Source organism: Gavia stellata, chromosome 23 (assembly GCF_030936135.1).
Source record: "Gavia stellata isolate bGavSte3 chromosome 23, bGavSte3.hap2, whole genome shotgun sequence".
Lineage (NCBI taxonomy): Eukaryota > Metazoa > Chordata > Aves > Gaviiformes > Gaviidae > Gavia > Gavia stellata.
The window spans coordinates 4733485-4752313 of record NC_082616.1 but is presented as its reverse complement, the minus strand read 5'-3'; the positions used below and the strand labels follow the sequence as shown (position 1 = coordinate 4752313).

At 38.4% G+C, this 18829-nt stretch overlaps 1 protein-coding gene across 1 annotated transcript in view; it reads right to left on the bottom strand.

The window, feature by feature from the left end:
• KIF16B (kinesin family member 16B) overlaps window positions 1-18829 on the bottom strand; it is a 138264-nt gene that overhangs the window by 26506 nt on the left and 92929 nt on the right. The window contains exons 23-24 of the mRNA XM_059828444.1: window positions 17379-17501; window positions 10428-10517 (exon numbers count right to left, since the gene is read on the bottom strand). Of these exons, the coding sequence (XP_059684427.1) occupies window positions 10428-10517; window positions 17379-17501 (213 nt within the window). The remainder of the gene's footprint in view (window positions 1-10427; window positions 10518-17378; window positions 17502-18829) is intronic.

Sequence of the window (18829 nt, the reverse complement as noted above, 5' to 3'; positions counted from 1 at the left end):
CAATTACTCTCTGTCAGATGCTTTGCAGAAGGCTATAATATTTCTGTCCTCGACAGGCACTACATCACTGAGTCTGTGTACAAGTGATGCTGCTCCACCTACACGTGTTTTAGTCACCCAGGAAAGCAGGGGAAAGCTAAAAGACCACATGAATTTATTTTATTTTTTTTACAGCATCCTTATAGTGAGTTACAGCACCTAAGAGCCTTCAGGTACAGTCAGAATGGAAATTATGCTACTCTACACATGTAAATAAACCCCTGCAATACAGTAGTTTGCAATTACTTTAATAATACTGGTACTATTCAAAAATTGAGCTGAACTTAAAAGTAAAGGTATTCTTATTTATTCCCTGATTTAAAAATAAAAATAAAATTGGAGTTAGAATTGAGTTTACAGGGAGTAATTTAAGGATTTAAAATACTGCTAAAGTGTTGCTGTAATTTTTCCCAAAAAAAGACATAACAAGACTAGGACATGCAGTGTTCAGATGCAGTTTGAAAGAAATTCAAGAAATATTTCACAAAAAATACAGAGCGTACACTCTAACAGCCTCAGAGTGCCCCCATTGCCCATAGCATGGCGCAAAACAAATCATTAAAGTATCATTAATACCCAGTAGTACCTAGAACTAAGTATGATAGAAAATAATAGATTAAATTCAGAAGAAACTGGCCAAGCAGAACTGTAGCTTTGATTCCTTTTATCATTCATTGCATCATAACCATTTACAGATAACCATGAATTAACTGAATGTTTTAACACTGGCTCCCGAAGTTTGGCACCCAATAAAAGCATGCTTTTTTCATCTCACTTGCACTCACATCACCAACATCCCCATAACAAATTTTGTTTTTCAGACGTGGCCAGTCAGCTTGCCCTCCGCCCTATTACTGCTGGCTCTGGTTCTGAAATACGCCCTACAGTAAACTGGACAACATCCTCCACTTTCAGTCTTCTCTTGACATTTTCAATTCTATACCTGCAGCTCAATATTTTTCTTGAGAGCCACTGCTTCTTGATGTTTATTTTCATATTAAACCACAAGAGATTGTATTTTATTGATTTTTATCATGCAGGGATGTCTAATAAATTTTACTGCTTGGGTTTTCTTGCTTTGGGCTCTATAGTGGGATAGACAATCCTCTCCTGTAAGATGGAGCGTTCTGTATGTTCTGTGTTGCAGAGACAGATGGTAAAAGACCCTTCCAGATCTATGTTTTTTAATATATTTACATTACAGCAGTCAAGAAAAGATCCTGATAGCCTTACAGAACAGAGAGAGGACAGCCCTGTAACACCCTGCTCAAAAGCTGCCACATGAAGCTCAAGAGAAGCTTGGTATAATCCTCCAGATTAGGCAGTGAATGAAGTTTATCATAACAGCTTCACATCTACAGTTGTGTCAGCAATTCCACCTATATGTGTAAGGAAAAACAGGCAGCACAGCAGGAACCAGACAGTTTTTGCTACTATCTACACTATTTGTTCAAAATTAACCCGAGCATTTTCACAAAAACTAGAGATGCAGCTGGGTCATTGTATCTTAAATCAACCGAAAGCAAAAGATTCTACTTGAAAAGTCTCCTTAATCTAGCAGCATATCCCTGGCCAACACAGTGAGAACAAGTTGTTCTTCACAAAACCCTTAGAAGACAGTGAGACTGTCAATAACAGCTAATGATTAATGGAGCACAAGTCTTAAAGTCCTCCAAAGCAAAGCAATAATTTAAAAAAAAAAAAAAAAAAGAAAGAAACAGCAAAAACTCCAACCCTCCCCTCTGCCTTTCACTAAGCAGGAGGAAAATCGAGCCACAGGCTTGCAGCCTAAGGCGTTCCCCAAGCCTACAGACAGGCAGGAGCAGCTAAGAAACAGCTGAGTCTCAGTGAGCACCTAAACCTCAAGTTACATTGTCCAGCAATTTTTGTTCTCAGAGGCATTCCACTCCCACAGATAGCTGTTATCCATCTGAAACTATTTTCCTGATAAACCAACATGAATATTTTGATATCATGCAAATTCACTAAATAATTGAGCAGAGCCTTGAAAACCCGATTATCAAATAATCAAAGCAATTATTCTGCTAAATGGTTCGTGAATTATGAGATTAAGGACTCACCCCATTCCAAATGCTTCTTTTTTCAATTCTACATTACTAATGTGTAAGACTTTTGCACAGCACAGTCAATGAAACCTGGCATTTGATGTCTGCCTGCTGGTTAATCTTGTCTTGTGCTGAATTTATCAGAAGACCTATAAAGCTAATGGTATTTTCCCAGAGGACCATTTGGAAACTCACAGGTTTCATTAGCTACTCAGGACAGACCAAAAAAACCAGACCTCATCATCGACCAAAACACAGGAGGGAGGAGGAAGTGGAAGGAGGAGAGATAGAAACTATTTCTGTAGAATTGCCCGCACCAAGCCAAGAAAACTTTGCCACACAAATCTAGCCCACAAAACAACAATAATCAGAAATTAATCCCAAAGCCGGGCTTTCACAAGGCTCTTAAACATTCAGATTCAGTTTTACGATGAGAAATTCACACACTGAATTCATTTCCCCGCTAGAAATAGATTGGGAATTGAGTATTATGCTGGAAGCAAATACGCCAAGGGGTTTGCTGTGTCTCAGGTGCTCCAGTCCTGGTTAGCAACTGTGAATTCAGAGGGACCACATGGAATAAACACACTTCCTTGTAATCGAACTTGCACTGAACTACGTGATATGGTTAGCAGCAATGTTTTTCATACTTTACTTATGGGAACAAATTCTCCTCTTCATTTGTAGATTGAAGTATTGAGCAAAGTCCTAAAATTCCTTTTAAAAATAGCAGCAGCCAGAAGTCTCGTGCTGCAGAAAGGCCAGATGAAGCATTTAGGGATCTACCTCTTAAATCACTTATGTAGCTAGCAGCAAACTAAAGCTGATATGGAAGTACTACATATATAAACCTGCAGGCTTTCAGAATGCTCTGAACACAGTGTAATTAGGAATGGGAGCTGGAAGCGTGTTATGTGACAAAATATGCTTCCTGTGTGTGTACTTCCTGGCTGTTATAGGTGACAAGAATATGAATGTTAAAATTATCTATACCATAATTACTGTAATTTGTACTGAATAAAGGTGAAGGATGTAATCACATGCTTGTATAATAGTATTACAAGGTTTACACACAGATAGGGATTCTAAAAATTACCACTTTATTTTTCTTTCAATATTTATGGAAAGATACATTACTAAGGCTAACAAAGTTCCAGGCTAGAACATAAAAATTCAGGTCTGCCTTTAGTTTAGGATTTATATTTCAAAAACTATTTTCTAAATGCTTTTCTAGAAGTTAAAATAATACCTCTGGCAGAATTATAAGACATCATGGCATTTGCTATTTACAAGCACATCAATGTTGCAAACAATTTTCATTTTGATCTCTGCCCAAATGTACAGTTTCTGGGGGGGAAAAAAAAGCAGCTTTTAGACTGTTTATGCATTCTTAGTGTTTGTCCTAAGGTTGTCATACTAAATTTGTTACTCATATTATGTTTTTCCACTGTATAAAAACAAAACTACAGTACATATTCTTGATTATTTAAAAAAAAAAATCCAAATTTGCTAGTCAATATCCAGAAACATCCTTCCAGACCAGGCAGAACACAACAAGTTTATTTCTTCACTGGATCAAATTTTCAAATACAGAAATAAATCTTAAAATATTGTCGTAGACTATGCTCACTAAGGGTCATGGAGTTCCCAGAGGCTAAAAGAACCTGAATTAAGAATCCATATACAGACAAACCTAAACTTTCTAAAATAATGAGACAGCATTTGTAGCAAGATTTGGACCATCATGTTCATGACTATATGCCACACCCTGCTCTCTCTAGTACATGTAACCAGTGATTTAAATTGCTTCTTGGTCACAAGAGTTCTAAACACCAATCTCAACAACCAGTGAACTTGTGAATGGATTAGGACTTGGGTCACCGCAGGATCAAGGCTTTGGCATAAGCACTGAAGGTTTCAGAACAAACTCATTTTAAATATAGTCTTAGAAGTTTTTAGTTACAGTTACTTACAGCTATAGTGCTTTACACCACTTCCAATTGAACACTAGAAGCACCCAGATGTCCAGAATTTTGCATTCAATGTGAGCATACTACCTAAATCTTATAAATTAATTAAATATACAGTTACTGATGCCAGTAAATGAGAAAATCCAATGGTAAAACCAGTAGAGCTTCAGGCTGGCCAGCTCTGATGCAACACGGCCAGCTCTGATGCAACAAGCTTTCGACTTCTGCTGCCAAAGCAGGTCCTAAGATCCAGGAGCTCGCTAGTTACATGGCAACTGGCTCGCCAGCCCTGCAAGCCAAGTACCTCAAAGTTCGTGCTTCCTCATCCTTTTCCCTTTCGAAGTAATCCCAGGAGATTAACACAAATTTTACATTTAATGAAACGCTACAGCTGCACAGTTACAAACCAGAACTGGAGAAGCCAGACAGCCGAGATCCCAGCCAAAATGCTGCCCTAAGTGCTCTGCACAAGTCTGCTGCCTTACCGCTCTGTTCCTGGTTTAATTTCTCTATTCGTATTCTTCCTTAGGAGGGAGAACTCTGCATCTCCCATATGACTTTTTAAAATAATTTAATAATTACATAAATGCAGAAAAATTGCCTAATTATCTTTGAGACTATCAGGGTGGGGAAGAATAAAAATCCCCAAACCCTCACCAATAATGTCTTGAAAGTTAGTCAAAAATTGCATTTCTGCCAGCGATCCTCGAGAGAATCTCTTCCAGAATCCAAGGATGCTCTCCTAAAATTACAGCTTCACCTCAAACTCATCCCTTCACCACTACCTGTTGCCAGCATTTCGTGTTGAAGATTTCTTCCACGTATTACTTATCAAGAGCACGAGAAGTATGGACCACTTAAAAAGAAACTGGAGATCCTTCCCTTGCAGTCACCCAAAAGAGGAGTATGAAGGCAAAAGGAAAGGACAGCAAGATCAGTCAGCGGTGGTTAAATGAACAGTTCATGCCTCTTCATCATTACAGACCTGAATTACTCCTAAACAATAAGTGGTACTAGAACAGTCTAAAAAGAACCTAAAGGACTACAAAACTGCTGTCTGTTGTATTTTAATAGCAAACATATACGTAAAGTTGGGTGGTTGCAGGCAGTATGGATGGATGAAACGGGAACTGGCTTCACTGAGATACAACACATTTCTTGTATCTCTTCTCTGAGATACAAAACACTTCAGTAAAAAAAATGGAGAGACTACTTTGACTGTTGAAAAATCTGAAATATTGAAAAATATTTTTAAAATAAGCTTGCAACAATTGTTCTGAATTCAATACATATTCAAAAACATTCACATACTATTTCCAAATGACTTGAGAAATATTTTCTGCTCTTTGAATTTCATGCAATTCTTGCAGGTATGCAAAGCAAAGAGCAGCCTGTTAACTCCTCCCGTTGACAAGAGCCTCGAGTTCACTCGAACAGAATGATACTCTGTCAAACAAAGAGATTTCTGATAAGCAGAGGATATTATCTTCAGAAATAAAAAGAAGGAATATATGACTCATCGACACTACCAATGAGAGCCTTTCCTCCGGAACACTAGACACACAAAAAAAAAATGGAAACCAGACGTTATTTTTTCATAATGGTTATAAAATACAATCTTTATTGTCCAATACTTAATGTACCTGAAAAACCCTGTCACATCCAAGCAACAGTCTCTAATCCTAACCTCCAAGATTCATGATATTGATGTGTTACTGCAATATATCGTGCACACTCATTTCCCCAGTGGGAATAACAGATGGGGGTAGAGGCAGATCACCTGGTAACTTTGGCTTGAAGGTTTAAGTTTTTGCAGACACTCCTGCTGTTTCAGATATGGATATTATGCATCCATTCAGCCATGTAAGACGACAAAAAACAGACCAGCGGAAGGGGAAGCTGGCTCAATTACGACCTAAAATTCTTTAATAATTATAAACAGTCCTTTTGTGCTTTAGACTGTGAAAGATACAAATATATACTTATATACAGAACCCATATATGAAATACAAATACACGAATTATTACATCCTGTTAAATAAGCTAAAAGTCAATAGCTTTAGCACTCCTGCAGCAATTTTGCCTACACACATATGTCCTTATCTCCATGAATGAATCTATAAATGCAAGCATACCTTTTAGCTTCTCTTTGGCAGCTCTCTATGGATTTACCAGTATTTTAAGTTGCGAATCACTATTAATAATAAAAATTCCTCAACAGTAGGTGCTTCCCTTAACAGCACATAGAGATTTTTCTGCACACGGAAAGAGGTTTCAAAGAGATTGACAGGAAGTCCATAAGCAGAGCCTACAGTCAAAGCCCCACAAAACCCAGCTTAGATACCTGGATGCAAGTAGGAATTAAGGACATCCACATAGATGAGGGACTTGATAAACTTGGGATTTGGGGAGCGAAAGACAAATAGACAACTGTTCCTCTGCTCTCCTTTGAAAGAGGGAAGAGACAAGAAAGTGATAAGAAGAAGAGAGCACCAGCCATCACAATAGTGCATCACTCAAACTTGCTCAACTAACAGAGATGGGACAGCAAATTTTCCCTCACAGCAAGACAGGGATCAGGAAGGGAAGGTTTTCTGCAGAAACCAGCACCCTGGTAATGTTTCAAAACCATGAACAAGATGAAGGAGGGAAAAAAAACACCAACACAGGAAAATCTTACTCTGAAAGTTCTCACTTCTCTACTAAAGAGCCCATTTGCTCCTGTTTCTGACTAATGACAAACAAAAAGTATATTCATTACAGAGACTACCGCAACTGAAAGCCAAGTATGGTCTTAATTAAAATTCCAAAATTAATAAGAGAATCATTAACAATCTAGCAGCATAAGAAACCTGAGGCTGGGCAAATGACAATCATGCAGACCTAAAAAAAAATAGGCGCTGTTAAAATGCTGGTACTTATCTGCCTCTGGCACAATCTCACCCTGCTGCAGCTTCTTTCAGTCTTTCAAAATTTGCATGTGACACATTTCAATTAGATATCCAGTTGTCAGCAGCCACTTAATTACAGTAGAAGAAATGTGCAGGTGTATAAAATATATGGCATACTGTAAGACTGGAAGACATTAGACAGTTTCTGCTTCTGAAAAAGACAGTCTTTTTTTTAAACCTTCCCAATAAATCAGTTTGCCAATACATTCCTTTGGGAATTCAGTGGCAGCAACATGAAATGCAAGATCAGCAAATTATTAAAATACTGATGTAGTAACTCAGAGCTGAGCAACTAATGAGCTGTAAAGTTCACTTCTAAAAGCAGGACACTCATACATTAAACACGTCCACAGTATTTTCGCTGTTCATTATAAATATTAATTTAGAGTTGGAAGGTGAACTATGCAAAATAAAATTCAACTCTGATGGATTCTGATAACATTGCTTTTAAGGATCAAGTTTCTTTGGAATAATATACAGTATCTAAGGACACAACTTTGCCAAGTTTGGTATTAAAAGGCACCTTAGCGTCATGGTGAATCCCAAATTAGGTCAATGATAGATGAGCAGAAGCAGACAGATGATTTTCAATTTACCAAACAAACTGAACTCCTACTCATGTTGCAAAACTAATCCAAAATTACCATAAATTAAGGCTATTTTAAATAAAGGTAAAAATATGGGAAGCCATCGATCATTCACATATAACACTGATAATGAAATTCCTTCAAAGAAAACAAACACCAAATCTTTACTACAACACACAATATTATGTGCTTCATCCATCACAATGTGCTCTTCCCCTCTGACAAACAAGGACACAGTAGTTTGTAGAAAAGCCGACGAGTAGAAGAAACCAACTGCGGATTAGCTAGGTTTCTTCTGCCCACAAACTTGCCATTTCCTTGTGGGGCCCTGAGTCTCAAAGCAGGAGTGGACACAACACAACAACCTGTACTATGTAAAATAGAGAAGACAACATCAGTGCTGCAAGGGGTTCCAAAAGAGGTACTTAAGTGACAGCACCTATCTAAAAGCAGTAGATGACATGATCAAATGCTTATCTCTCTTCTCCTGAACTTCAGTGTGCTTCGTACTTAGCAAAAATACACATACTTGAACCTTACTGATAATTCATTGAAGGTTGTTGTGAACTGAAGGCTCCATAAAGGTTGGAAGAAGATACTACTGAAGCTATAGGTCTATTGTTTCAGAAAGTGACATGACTAAACATTTCTTTCACGTATATTAGAAGCCAAAACATGTTACTATGCTTCTCCAAACAGTATCATATTTTAGGGAAAGTTATACTGGCAAACATGTAAGACTTGGTATTTGCCCCAACTTACAAAAACTGTTGAGAAGGGAACAGTTAACTTAATAAAACATACTATAGTGTGTTTCCTATGTGGAAATTAGAAATTTATTCATCTGCATAGTTAAACCAATAATTTCGTTAATGTACTAGATGTGAATCTCAACAGGTTTACCTAAGTCACAGACATACAGCAACACAGAAGTGTCAATAAGAAACAAACTGGCACATTAAACTAGAGAATGTATTGACCTTGCAAGCATGACTGCAAAGGGAGGGGGGGGGGGGGGGGGGGGGGGGGAAGCAGCAAAATAAAATTGCCTATATAGGATACCTATAAAGTGAGTGCTGTAGAGAACAGAAAATATAAATAAAATCCACAGGAAAAATATTAATCATGAACTAGTAATTACAACAAAAACAACTTCAGCTGGGAAGACTCCAAGATGAAGAAAACTATGTACCTTTGCTCTAGACTGGGATTTTTTTTCTCAGTTGTATGCTCTTGGATGCTGGACTTCATTTTGACCTAGTAATACCACTCCTATGTTCTAATGGTTCTTCAAAACAAGCAAACAAAAAATCCAACAAAACACCCCACTCCCTCCTGCACCACCAAAAAAGCCCAAATTTGTACTGAGTCACAAATGCTTGATGCAAAGAAGTGACATTAATATGGTGCAGCACACAGGACATTTTAATAATGGCTTTAAGAACATCAGATTCCGCCTGAACCTGATTACTACATACTGCAGAGAAGTTGCTCTCCCTCTGACAAAACTGTAAAAGCCAAATTCAATTGTTCCTCAATGTACTGTCAGGACCAATAACGGACTCTGAAAAAGGCCACCCAAATACATTTTCCTAAATGGGGAAGATCAGTCTGCAGAGGGGTTCAGGTGGCCCTTTTCTATTTCAACTGGATGACTGCCTAGCTGCTTGTTCAAGAGTTAGATGCAATTAGGATATTACTGTCGACAGACTAACATCCAAGAGGAAATGGCAATTTATTCAAATCAAAAATATGATACTGATGTCCATTCACAAGTAGTATTTTTAAAAGCATTTGCAGAAAGAGAACATTTCAATTTTCCATTCAAAACTCATTTTTACCTTTTAAAATTTTCTGGCAATCAGAAAAGATGACCTAATTTTATTTTTCTTTTCTGTCTTTTTTTTTTTTTTAAAAATCTTTTCATTAGGTATTTGGTGCATGGTAGTTTCAATTTCTGGTTTTCATACTGCTTTGGAATGGGTCTTAAGTCCCAGAATCTCCACAAAACACAGATCTACATATTTTACTCTTGAAAACTCAAGGTCTTTCCAGGCTCAATTAGTTTTAGCTTAAAGAATACATCAGTGAAGACCAAGAAAGCATTTGCACACTATTGCATCTCTTTCTTGAACGTATTAATGTTTTTTAATATATTGCCCACGAATATATGGCCCAGGCTTCTTTACTTGTGCTAACTCTCCGATCAGGATCACTTCAATTGCTCGAATGATTCATTTCTTCTAATATCCAAGGTAACAGGTAGAAAGGAAGCAAAAAGTTAATAATTAAGTTAGATGTGGAAACCAAGAACTGTAACTCTACAAATGCTCACTCCAATGAACTAAAGCTCCGTCAGGCACAGCTCCTCATATCCTGAACGCCCAGAGTCTCCGAGGTGGTCAGAAAGATCAATTTTCCATTTTGCAGAAACCTGGAAGCCACTATTACAAAAGGGTGCCTATGGAACAACGCTCTTCTTTTAAATGAGGAGTTGTCAGGATGACATGATCTGACTACAAGTATCTTGCAATGAACAAAACAGCAACCTCCAGGGAACGACGCCAGTCAGCAGGAAAGGGAATTAATGGCTAGAGGCAACACTTGGAGTCGCAGTTTCACTGGAGCAACAGCATGCAACATCCATTCTGTATCTAGCAGCCTTGGAGCTTTAAGCTGCTGAAGGGCTTGCCAATCTTACTAGAAGCATACGGCTGAGAGGAATACTGGTTTTGAGTAAACCTCTTTCACAAACATTACTTTCAAGTTTCTACATTCACCCTTTTCTGCAAAAGAAGTTATACCAAAACTTACCTCTGGGTACTTCAGTTTTAAAGTTTTATGCATTTCCCGAAAACGACTGTACCGCCTGAACACTGTCCACGTCTCATCCAGGACCGTTATCTGTATCAGACAATATAAAAAGAAGAAACAGAAGTAAACCCACACAATGTGTAACACTAAAAACCACGCAGCATACAAGGTTATCAGATTAAAACAGGCAATTCTTAGTTCCCTTAAATTCATAAGCTTTTATAGGTTTACTTAATTTTTCTTTCATTACAGTGACAGAACTGTATTTAATAAGGAGCACTGATTGCAAAGCAAAAAAACTGAATGCGTTTATTCCTAATTCCGGAGTGGTTTGACAAGGCTGTAAACACATTAAAATACCCCCAATCATTCCTTGGTGCAGCTATGCAGCTCACAGCATTACACTCAGTGGGTGTTCCATCAACGAATGAGTAAGACCCAGCACAAGCGTAGTGTAGCCTCTCTATACATTCACAGAAATGTATATATTCTCATATACACACACACGTATACACAGATACACACAAATAATAAATACATGTTTCTCGGACACACAGAGATCATTACCACGTCAAATGGGATTCCAATTTGTAGGGTAAAAAAAAATCCTATGTGCCAGCTTTCAGTAGAAGATATTCCATTAAAAAACTCTTGGCCCATGTCATCAATATGTTGATGAACGTCCCATTTGCACAGGAAGTTTCATTACAATCAACAGAATTACTCCTGTGAATAAAGTGCATAGCAACAGGAGCGAAGGGGGAGGGCAAGCCAACCTTACCATCGGTTAGTCGCAAAATCCTCACTGAAACTCAGAAACCAACATAATTGCAGGGAAAGAAAATTTTTCACTGCCTGAAAATAGGTGGAATGAAAGAAATTTGTAAGTGGGTCATAAAAGTGCTGTGACTGGAGCCTTTGATTTTGCAGCAAAGTCTTTCTGTAGCTCTGGTGATCCAAGGCTACCAAGAAGCAATGCTGCAGGGAGAGAGGGCGTTTTTCTACACCAACTAGTAGAGCTGGAGAAAGCCAACTGGCATCGCCTAAACCTGAAAAGACTGTTGCTTTTTTAATCTAACAGACCTAATACATGATATTGGGTGTTCAGGTTTTTTTCTAGTTTTACCTCTATTTTTAAACTGAAAGATATAAGTAAATAAAATTGGCGTTCTCAATACTGTTCACAAATAACAAAACATAGGTTCTTCTAGCATATCTCCACAATGCAAAGTCATTATTTCTGATAAAATTCATCTTTCCTGTCACTAATAAGCTCGATTGCTACTAGGACATCTGCATGATGGACTATATTTCCTCATTAGAAAAAATTCATGCAGTTGCCCCCCCTCAATATATTGTTAACAGTGTCTCAAAGTTTGCAAATCAGGCTAATGGATTTAACGTGCACAGGCAGGTTTAACTAAAAAAAAGTAACTATTCAGTAATATGCATGTTACACTGATGTTGATTAACCAATGAACCATTTTGGTCTGAATAATTACTTTAAAGTAAAGGGCTTTGTGATTTACATGTTCAAGTGACCATTAGAGTGCAATGGATAATTGTAAAGTAAAGATGTCACTTATTTCTGCTTCCTTTTTGCTTTAAATCTCTATTTTAGTATTTCTGATGCGTGAAATTTTGCTGTGATAATTTGTACATGATGTTGATTCAAGAGTGACCTCTTTTTCCCCTGGGTTTTCACAGAAGCGTGCCTTTAGGGGAGCAACCTAGTACAAAGCATCCAGCACTCTTCCAGCTACACAGCCCGGGGAAGAGCAAGTGTATCAGCTCACCAATGCCGTCGTTGGCTGTGCCTCTGACAGCTGTCTAGGTGATGGGGTGGTACCAAACATACCGAAATCAAACTGCCTGCAGCCTATTATTTATTAGCTTTCTTCTACAAAGTTTTATAAACAGCTTGTTAGAGATGGACCGGAAGGAAAACAGCAAAGCCATATATCTGTGCTGCCTAAGAACTGAAGGATTTTCTCTAGAGTGTTCTCTGGTGGCTTGGCTTGACCTGACTCCGTCCCTGGCAGCCTCTTCGTTTACTTTCCTAATTCTTGTAATGAGACTAGCAGGTGATGCATTGCGAAATTTTATTGTTGTTATTGCTGATATTATTAGAAAATTAATTTCAAAGCTAAACAAAATCTTAACCTGTCCCTAAAGCTCAACAATAATGTTATTAGGATCAGTAAGAGAATTATAGCGCACCTGGCACAGCAATAGCATTTCCAGAACAGGCCTTTTACTTCGACAGCTGATCCAAGTGGTTTGGGCTGGGATTCTTTTCCCCCATTTAAAAAAAGCTGTATGACAGACTACATAGACTCTGTACATACAGGACTGAGACATAGGCAGATCTTTTGAACAGTAGCAAGTAAAGCAAATTGGAAAAGTCCTTTATTTTTTTACTTGCAATTCACTAATATAGTGGTTAAAATATTTTCTTAGTAAAAAAATACACGGTTGAGTAAATCTGTAAGATATATTTTCAAAATATTCTCATCTGGGCACTTATGTGATCCTAGACTTGCATCAGAACTGTAACTTTTTTTTATTCAAGCACACCATTTTTTATGTAAAACTTAAATTTGAAAGGAGATGCTACAGTCCTGTCTCCTTAACTTTTCTTCTGCATCATGACTGACAGAAAATAACCTAGCAGACATTTTCAACTTATTTCACTGTAAAGGACGTCACAGAATTTGTTGCCCTTCTGCCACACAAAAATAGAAGTAAAACCATGGCGGGGGGTGGGCGGCGGCACGGGAGAGGGAAGAAATATTCTACCTGATTCTGAAGCAATCAGAAAGAACAGGACATGCTCACCTTAGTTATCTGGGCTGGTTAAACTGTCTATAGTAATTGTGAAAATTCCTATTTCTCCAAACAGACCTTGCTGAAACTGTTCCTCACACTGTCTAGGAATACAGCATCCAAAAAGCTAAAACTCGCAAGATATTAAGGGATTTATGCAGATCTATTTCTTGGAACCTCTTTTTATTAATTATTGAGGGTATTAAACAATAGACTTGAGAGAAGATAGGGCTTTTTCTTTTTTCTAATTTAGGAAGATACGGGGCATGCATCATTTTCTTCAAGAACTATGTATCAATGAGCACTGCTTCTGCTTTACTCCATTTCTGCAATAGTTCGCTGAGCTCAGAAAGAAACTTTGACTAGAAACATGGACATTTTGAAGAGCACACCACAGCATTCAGCTGAACAGAACTGTGACCAGAACTGGAGAAAAGCACTGCTTTGGGGTGCATCTGTCTGGATCTTCTCCTAGAGACAACTCGTCAGAGAGGACTGAAAGGCTTTGAAACACAAGAAAAAGCCAGTTTTGAAAGAACATCAAACACGATAAATAAAACGAGAGAACTCAGAACAACAAGGGAAAGCCTTCTCTCTTTTATTCAGCTTATCTACAACTTTCCCTCTTGTCAGAGGATCCCCTGCGGGGCTGTGCTCGATTCCAGGCTTTGCTTCCATCACCTGCTCTCGGGAGACCCTGCGTGCCTTCATGTGAGCTGCAGTTCCCCCTTCCCTGCTGCCTCGCTGCTCCTTCTGCCATCCGTAGGTACTGTCTGCAACCACAGGCACTGTCTGTAACAGATGCCAATGGTCCTATCAGTGCAAAAGCTCTTCCCACATGCTGTTTCTAGCACAGCCTTGTCTGAATATTCCACGTATCACAACATGAAAGCAAGAGGAGAATACAAGAATAGTTTTCTGGTACTCTAATTCAGCTCTAACATAAATATGTTTAGACCTGATTCAGCTACTACTGTTTCATCATGTCTTTAAAGACACTATATAAAACTGTCGCTCAAATGGAAGTTTTTTTGGAACTGTATCTATTCATACTGAATACTTAATAGCAGGCCAGCACAACCAGCTCCGTGACATCTCTTGCTGCAAAAGGAGAAGGTGCTATCTTAGCTCTAATAAACTACGGTTTTCCTTCTATTTTGAACTCTCTCCAACAGGTTCTCATGGCAGTCACTCAACATCTTAAAGCAGGATCTGTATCCAGTGGAAGAACCTGAGCAGGCAGACCTCCTTGCTGGCCCATTCCCAAAGGTTATATGTGTCTAGATGGACAAGTTGCTGAACCTGCAGTAAAAGACAGTATTTTTGGATGGTATATTAGGGTTGAAAGACTTATGAACTGACCATGATACTGCCAAGAAAAGTGGAACTCACTCTCTCTTTTGGCATAAAAAGGAAATAATCTTTACTACTGCATGTCACAGAAGGAAATTTATGTATTTTTTATACAGAGAAATTTGTTGTATTTGTTCCTCTATACAGCAATATGCCAGGATTTAACTACAAACACAATGACTAGAAACATCTGCTGAAGAAAATACTTCTGAGACACCTAGGATTCAAAGGTTTACAATTCAACTCAATCATCCCTTGTCCCTTTGTCAGATTTCAAAGTGCTGTTACATGCAAATAGGTCAGCTACCCATTTTCTCGAGAGCAAGAGGAACCTTGGTGAAGAAAGCTTATTTGGGAGCTGGCAAAGGAAATGAGATTAACAATGCCCCAGCCCTTCCCCAAGACTGACACATATTCTGGTATGAGATCACCTGAAAATAAATTTGAACAAAGTAAAGTAAGGCTGAAATAAGGAATTATTTCAGCAACTGACATTGTACCCTGACCCATCAAGAGGGATGAAACAAATACGTACATGTTCTCTCCTCCCTGCCCTGTCTTCCTACTTTACTGATTTTTAAGGAAAGAAAAAAAAAAAAAAAAATCACTACACCATGTATTCTCATTTCCCATAGAACAAAAGTAACAGCAGCTGAAGATTAATACAGATCAAATTAGAGCTGGGAGTTCTGCAGGGGAAAGGTTTAAAATAGAAAAGTTTGTGGAAGGTCTGTGGATTGTAGCTTGGAGCCAAATCCTGACCACAGCAAAAGCAGCCCACTGTGACACACAGAGATCTAGAGGCAAAGGAAAAAGCATGAACAGTTGATCGATTTGTGCAAGGGAATGACTGTAAGAAACATCTCAAAGACAGCCAAACTAAGGTCCATAGGAGCTTCAATAAAAATACGTAGTGCTCTAAGGAAGTTGACAGCAATGGAATACAATTATTAAACTGATAGCCCATTCCCTACCACATGTGTCATCCATTTCTTTGCTTCGAACTTCATCAAAGCAGCTATTTAAGCAGCAGTTTCTTTTAGAGGCAGCCTAGAAATGGCACAGGAGAGAGAAAAAAGGTGGTATGCCAAGTACAACGGAAGAGAATAGCCATTCCATATACACCGCTCTCAGCCAGAGCATCCATCCGGTCATTCCATGCTATTACTGAGGTTAGATTGCAAGCTTGCTTCTCACAGAAATAGAATACAAGCAACAAAGCTGCTGGAGCCTAGTTTCATATGCATTTGTATCTCTCCTTGATATATCCTTTTGTTCTTTCCAGGTTATGAATCCCACCCCTTTCCAACATTTTTCTTCTATTACATTTCCTTCCAGGTATGTCCAAGTCCTCCTGCCCATACTCTTTAACTGTCCCTTCATCCTAAGATCTTGCAGCTGCTTACATGGGTTTTAGGGATGAAGGGAGAATACATAGAAATCCACCAACTTACTAAAAAGAGAAAATACCTTTTTACTGTATTTACCTTCACTAACCATTACCCAGTTTAGTAAATCCTGTGTGCTGAAAACAGTTGTCAGCCAGCACAGTCCTTGGGGAAGTTTTGTATGTGCTTACTCCTCTCACTGTCTCTGTGGCTCTGGGCATTTGCTGGCCCCAGGAAATGCACAGTTCAAAAGGCAAAAGGAAGTATTCCATCCACAAATTGTGTAATATGTTTCGAGATGAAAATTTAATTAGCTCAAACGGAGCTAAGATTGCCCATCTTAAAAAAAGCCTTTGCAAAAGAGAATGTGAGCACAGTTCAAAAATGGTCCTGCACACTTGTGGAGGCAGGTCACTCCTCCACTTAACACCAGCTAACAAAGCATCTGGCAGTACACTCCGTGAAGAAGGCTGCCAATTCCGTCTCTGATGCCACGTACATCAGTTATGCCACATGTCCACATGCACCGAGAGCACATTTCCAATTAGACTTCACATCTTGCTCTGAAAAAACACTGGCTTAGTACCAGAGGAAACATAATGAATATGCATTTTTTTTCAGCATTTCTGCACAGAAGATCAACTGAGGAAGCTGCTAGAATGGAGAGGAAGCAGGTAACAGTTCGGAGAAGCGAGACCTTGGAAAAGCAGGGTGGGGAGAACAGGAACAAAGAGAGCCCATAAGGAATCAAGCCTTTGTTGTGGATATGTGCTAAATACTTTAATTATGCTTTCATTACAACAGGTAAATATTTCAAGTCTAATCATTTTTTATAGCTGACACTCACATCTCAACAAAGGACTTTTCTATAACCAATATGCATTTAATCCTCATCTCTGCAACACTTTCAGCTGAATTATTTGATATTGGATCTGGAACTGCTCACCCCAAGAGTCTGACTACCAACCTCCTCCATACAATCGATCCACTTGGAAAATACCTGTCTTTATAGTGTCCTGTGTTGTGCATGCCTTCTCACAACCTCTCTTATTTAGCAGTACTGAGGCCACTTAGACAACAGAAAGAGACAGAACCAAAAGTTGCACTTAGTGGAACAAAACCCACATTTCATTGGGGTTAGTAAGGCGATTTCTGGAATCTGCGATCCTCAGGTGCATTTCCAGATGCTGTTTCCATCTTCACTAACTGTGATGCTGTCACAGTGAACACTGACGGCTGGACAGAGCAAACTAGGAACAATTAATTTAAAAAACCAGGCATTTTTCTATTATTATTACCACTATGATGTAACTGTTGTACAAATGCAAGCAACATGTGCACAGAGACCCCAAACATTAAGGGGAAGCAACTGAAAAGCACTTACCTTTATTTCAAACTCATAGTGTTCATCCTTTCCCTGTCCACACAGGACATAGCGTGGAATACTAATTTTAATTGGGTCCTTTAGGTCATCTGGATTTGCTCCCAGAGAACGACAGACCATCCGCTTTCACGTGCATACCAAATAGGGAGAACAAAGGAAAACCAAAATCACTACATAAGGAAAAAAAGAGAAGAACTTCACTAAAAATGAGAAAATGTTCTTGGCCAGAAGAGCAGGGAAAGAGAGCATGGAGGAGGCAGAAATTACTTCAAAAAAGAAGGAATTACTTGAAAACAAAGTGCATCTCCTTTTATAAGCAAGCCCTAGCATTTTGTTACGCATGAAAAAAATTGAGGTGAAGGGTCTCCAAAAATATTGCTTATTCTTTGAAAAGGCATTTTCAGCTAAGATATCAAAAACAAGGAAAAGCAGAAGACTTTGTATTAACCCTCTTTGAAAAAAAAACAAATATATGAATCAAACCTTAACGGCCAGGCATATTTTTTGTATGTCTTAATCTTTAGATAACAAACCTGTTTACAATATCACGCAAAGCTGCAGGGGATCGAGGCAATTCAGCAATTGCCTAGATCTTAGACTTTTAAATCCAAACTCATTTTATAATTATATAAGGTACAGATAACATAGTAATTCATCATCAGAACAGTTTCCTACTATTTTCTTTAAATCATATCTAATTAACAGAATATTCAACTATGATAAATTTTCATGGTCTTGACAAAGAAGTCTAGAAAGGCATTTGTAATGAGGGCACATTCCTCTGACTAACAGCCAGATGGAATCTGTAACCCTGAAGTTATGTCAAAAATAAAATATTTTTGCAACTGAAAAGATTAATGCTTTGCAGTGAGTGTGTCCAAAAGTAGCATAAGTATTTACAGTGACTAAGTACAGAAACTGCCTTTTAGGAAGTCCTCCACTTTCTCCATTGAACGTATTTGGTCTGAAAAGCTTAATGAACGTGTACTTAAAAAATAACAGCACCACGACAAATGGAAGTTAATGATAACAAAAAAAAAATTGAAAAACTATCACTTTCAAGTTATATCTAGATAAGTGGAGAGCATCACTAAATACAAATATATAACATGCTCTCCACTTATCTAGATACTGTATTCTCAACATTCATTTGCAATCCCTTAGCAACTACCATAAGACATGTTGCTTGGTCAAAATTCTTCAGTCTTGACCAACACTATCCCCACACGTGAACGTGGCTCATGCTTTTGCTCATTGACACTTGGTCTCTCTGTAGCAACTCTTGGTGACTCCCAGTACACGTGATACTGTGTAGGAGCTGAAGGAAAGTTTGAAACTCATTCATAAACGCCTCTCTGAATGCTGTTTGTTACAGACAGCTTTTTGGCATCCTCATCTGGCTATCGAGAAGAGGAGGCTGTTATTTCATTACTAGTCAATTATAAGTGCCA